The sequence below is a fragment of the Papaver somniferum genome, chromosome 8, assembly GCF_003573695.1.
Source record: "Papaver somniferum cultivar HN1 chromosome 8, ASM357369v1, whole genome shotgun sequence".
NCBI lineage: Eukaryota > Viridiplantae > Streptophyta > Magnoliopsida > Ranunculales > Papaveraceae > Papaver > Papaver somniferum.
This window is the reverse complement of record NC_039365.1, coordinates 174,143,029-174,148,246: the sequence shown is the minus strand read 5'-3', so window position 1 is coordinate 174,148,246 and position 5,218 is coordinate 174,143,029. Positions and strand designations below refer to the sequence as shown.

At 36.4% G+C, this 5,218-nt stretch overlaps 1 protein-coding gene across 1 annotated transcript; it reads left to right on the top strand.

Annotated features, from left to right (window-relative positions):
- Positions 1 to 3,073: 3,073 nt before the first annotated feature.
- LOC113306486 lies at positions 3,074 to 4,072 on the top strand. The gene is made up of 3 exons (XM_026555415.1): positions 3,074 to 3,321; positions 3,408 to 3,708; positions 3,884 to 4,072. Exons 1-3 carry the CDS (start codon positions 3,074 to 3,076, stop codon positions 4,070 to 4,072), a joined length of 738 nt encoding a protein of 245 aa, XP_026411200.1.
- The last annotated feature ends 1,146 nt before the right edge of the window (positions 4,073 to 5,218 follow it).

Sequence of the window (5,218 nt, the reverse complement as noted above, 5' to 3'; positions counted from 1 at the left end):
AATTTTCTCACTTCGTTATGGTGGCAAGCAATGACATCTTCTGGTTGACGCCGCATAATGAAGAGGTCCATCGGACCCCTGGCGAACTTTTCCGGTCCTGTTTTCTTTTCATCCACACAATATGTATACGTCAGTTTCCAAAAGGTGAGTTTTAACGTGTATATGCATGATGGAATTGACTGGAAATTTTGCATAGATATTTCGAATCCGTGTGGGACAAGTCGGCATATGTTACCAAACCAAAACACCGACTCACCAGCTTTACAATTTCATAGGAAATTAATTCTTTTTCACATGCTAAAACGGGACGTTGAACAACGTTAAAGAGAATATGGATCCTTTTTCAATTGAAATATATATACTATTATCTTGAATTGACAGTGATTTATCCGACCATTATGAGTCAAAATACTCATGACTCACTCAAGCACTAATCAAGTGCTAAACACTCACTACAAAACAAAAGGCTTCTTGGGACGGCTAAAAAGCGTCCCAAGAGGCCCAAATCCGTCCCAAGAAAATATTAGTGACGTCTTTCTAACCGTTCCCTGTTCCACCGTCACTAATACTATTTGGTCGTCATTTCTTTTAGGGACAGTCATATTATTGCCTTAACTTAAAAATTTGATCACTAATAGGGACGAGTACTCCATGAGCATCCCAAAGAACCCTCTTTAGGAACGGTTTTGAAAAAACAGCCTGTCCCTATAAGCTATTTATTTTGTAGTGACTACTTCAATATCCTATTGGAATAAGACTAATCAAGTGCTACAACTTTTTTTTTTTTTTGATGATAATTTGGTTCTTTATATCATGTAATTTTAGAGGGTATGAAATCCAAAATTATGTGTGGTTGTTAGTTTCATGCGGAATCGTTCCAAGTCTACTTGGATTCCAAGGACAATATTATTGTCTTTTAGTTTCCACAAAATCATAGAAATAATAGAATTATCAAGGTATAATATATTTTTTATTTTATTTCGCTTCACAATTTAACATACGATTTGATACTTAAAAATAAAACCAGATCATGTCACTATTTAAATTCTAAAACCTAATCGATTGTATGTTCATATCTCGTGAAAGTTTTTTCATGAGTTCGCTAGGACGTTTCCTCCGGTCCATGCTAGATTTTGTTTTTCTATACTTGTGGCTCTGGTTGGTTGTTCTTTTGTTTTGTATAATGGGGTCTCGTCTTTGGATTGGTTTTTCTTTGAATACTGTAGCTGGCCTTTAGGCGACAAGTGCAGCTGGGAATGGAGCTAATTATAACAAGTTTCGTTATAAAGTATTAGAACGATGGAATTTTTACTTTCACTACGGCAATGAAGTTCTTTCTTTCTATTTTTTGTTTTTTTGACTGAGAGTAACTAAAATTATTCTTGGAAGACCAAAATATCCTGAGTCAATATTTTTTCAGTAGGTATAATATGGATTGTTTATCATAACTCTGCGACTAGTTTGAGAAAATTTTTGATGGGTACGATTTTGGATGGGGTGATGGGACCAATAGAAAATTGTCATTTGTCATTAAATTATCTAATTAATTAGTCTTTTAATTTTTAGAACAAGGGTATTTAGGGAATATAATCAGTCTTAGTCATGTGATTAGTGTGATAATTATGCAATCTTAACTTTGTTTCGGTACTTATTATCCGGTTCTTCTAAAACTCAAATCAACTCTGATTTTCTTTCTCAAAATTTTTGTGATTCTACTGTATCAGTGGGACATCCATTCTACAATTTCATGTTCAAAAAACCAACTTCCCGACCTTTCTGCCAATTTTGATCACAAACCAAAAACAATCGGTCAGACTGGGTCTAGCGGTGCTTCCCAGCCACTTCCCAAACCCCTTTACATCTCAGCTTGGGAAGGGCATGGGTCTTGCGGTTTTTCCCAGTGACTTCCTGGGACGGCTAATCGTTAGCCGTTTTAAGCAAAAAAAACGGGCATTGATCAGCCGTTCCACATATAACGGTCACTAATCGCCCGTTTTGAAGAAACGACTATCCATTAACTGTTTTCCTTATCTTGACCGGTCAAAATTTATTGAACCGGGTAGCCATTAACCGTTCCCTTTTTAGCCAAAACTTCCGGGAAGAACGAGCACAGTTCATTCATCCCTCATCCCTCATCCTGTTCTTCTTCTACCCTCTTCTTCCTTCTCTTCTCTTCTCAACCAAAATAACTAAAAATCACCCACGTAATTTTAGAATTCGGGTTTGTTGAGAAAACTCTTGTTGATAGTGGGGGTTATTTTTGAGGAGGTTAATCATCTCAATAATCAAAGATAGTCCAATAAACTTAAAACCCTAATTTTTTTAATTGTTTTTGAATTGAAAAGATTTTCATTAGTTATTTGATGCATAACATAAATTCAATTAGTTTTACAACCATGTGAGGACTTGAATTTGTTTAAGATTGTTAATTTTAGGGACTTTACTTACTATGTCTAATTCTACAGGTTATTTACAAGTTATATGATTTGGTGTGATTGAAAAATGAGATAATTTAGATTGTATGTTTAATTGTATATGTAATTTACACGTTATAGATATTATCATGGTTATAAGACGCTGCACTTTAGTTGGAATTCATTTGCAAATGTCAATTTTACTTGAATTCTTGTGTTAAGTTTGTTAGATGTCAATTTTGACACCATTTTATGGTCACTTCGGTGTTGTTGTTGATTGAAGAATGTCTTTAAGGAGATACATGTTAACCAAATTGGGGGTTCCTCTGGCCGATGATTCAGATGACGAAGATACAAAGAAAAATCTTCTAATGCTATATCAATGTATGCTGCAACATACTCATAATTTGCATCAACTTGTTCCAACCCAAGTGGTGAAGAGAGAATCAATCAATAGAAATCGTGCCGAAGCGGATGCAAGGTTGATGCAGGATTATTTCATTGATGGTTGCACTTGGTGATCGAAAAAGTTCCATGGCAGTTTAGGTATGTATCGTCCCCTTTTCTTAAAAATTATGCACAAAATATGTGAGGTTGACCCAGACTTTCGAAAAAGAAAAGATGCTACAAGAATTCTAGGTCATAGCCCACACATGAAAATGTATGTCGTTATGAAGTGTCTTTGTAAAGGTATCCCACCCGATAGCATTGATGATTATAATCGTATGGCTGCTTCTACTATTTACTATTATATTAAGAAGTTTTGTGATGCAATTATGTTTGGTTTTAATGAGGAATACATGATACGTCCTACTGTGAATGATTTGAAGTGGCTTACGATGGAAAACGCTGCTAGAGGCTTTCCAGGAATGCTTGGTAGCTGGACTGTATGCATTGGGGTTGGAGGGTGTGTCCACAAGACGAGGAGGGAACACACACAGGCCACAAAAGTTATCTCACCTGTGTTCTTGAGGCGGTTGCTTCATACGATAGGTGGTTTTGGCATGGGTATTTTGGAGTGGGTGGATCCAACAATGATCTTAATGTTTTGAAGTCCACTAATTTGTTTGATGACAATCTCAATGGTATTGCACCACCTTGTCATTTTACTATCAATGGGAACCAGTACACACAGGGGTATTATTTAGTGGATGGAATTTATAAGAGTTACTCTGTGTTAGTCCAAGCTTACGGTGCACCCAGTGGGATTCCAATTCTCGAGTTATTTAGAAAATATCAAATGGCAAAGAAGAAAGATGTGGAACGGCCGAACGGGCATTTGGGACACTGCAAAGTAAATTTAGAATCCTTTACCATAGATGTAACTACTGGGAAAAGCAAGATATGAAATCGATCATGAGAACCTGCTTGATATTGCATAATATCGTTGTAGAGGATGAACATCGTGACCCGGAGTGGAAGTATGTGCCATACCCACCTCATGCACCTATAGTCGGTTACCTGGGCAGACAAGCGAGGCATTACAAAACCCAGTTCTCCAGGAGAGACTTCGTACGGATCTTGAAGGTCATATATGGGAACGACATGGTCAAGGTCTAAGGGATGGTGAAATGCCTGGAGATGCGATAGACAACGAGCTGGATTCGGGAGAAGACACAGACGAGGTTGATGTTGATCAAGACCATTACGACCCATGAGGACTTTTTTAGACTCCGATTCAGAATGATTTTATTATATGTTTTTTCATTTATCTGTGCGGTGAGACACGGTTAGTTGGTTTTCAAATTTAGGTTAAGAAAAACAATACATTTGCAGGAAAATATTAAAAACATTACATTTTCCGGTATTCTGAAAAACATTACATTTGCAGGAAAAAAGCAAGTACATTACATTTGCACGAAAAAAGAAAATACATTACATTTGTTACATAACACAACTTAGGAACACACAACAATAAGATAACCTATAAAGCATACTATATTCTCTAAATTACTCGGTAGATTATAAGATATGTTCTGGATTGATATTCAAACGATAACCAAATATATCGTTAATGCTTGAGTGACGGAATGTTAGCCTTCGTTGCTCAGTAAACTTAATCCTGGCTAAACCTTCATCATGATATGCTTCGTGATAGACACATTTTTGTGTCTAAATTGTACTCAACGTCTCTATTGTTAGTGCTCAATTTTTATACTAATTTTGATGCTTTGTGTGTTTGTAGGTGTTTTTGGAGAAATATACTTGTGTGAAAAAAGTTGCTCAAAAAGTGCTATTTGGACTCCCGGAGAAAATTACTAAAGGCACCCTCAATTTGGATTAGGGGCACCTCAGTTGGGCACCTGCTATTCACACCCCCAGTTTGGTTAGGGGGACATCATCTTCAACATTTCAAAAATTCGTTTTGGCGGGAAAATTTTATTCTCAACTGTGTAACTTTCGATCGATTCTTGAAGGAGTTCTGGGTAGACTAAAGGGCTGAAACTTAATGGGTAGTTGTGATATGTCCTAACAAAGCTAGTATGGGTGTTTGTTTCGATCAAATTTGTCTGGATAACTTGGTTTAATCCAAACAGGGAGTTGGAGGAAAAACATGATCTTACACGAGTTGTGGTGAATCTAAACGTGTATTGCACGTGTTTGGAAGTCTTAATCAACACTTTGGAACGTGAAGAAGATTTATAAGGAATTTAATCCAGCTGAAGATGCGTAAAAATCAAAATTATTGATAAAAAAAGAAAGAAAATATCCCGAGTAAATGAAGATTATTTGGAGTTAATGGAGGAGATTCAATGTCGCAATCACGTATAAATATGTTCACAACATATCATAGAAGGGGTGTC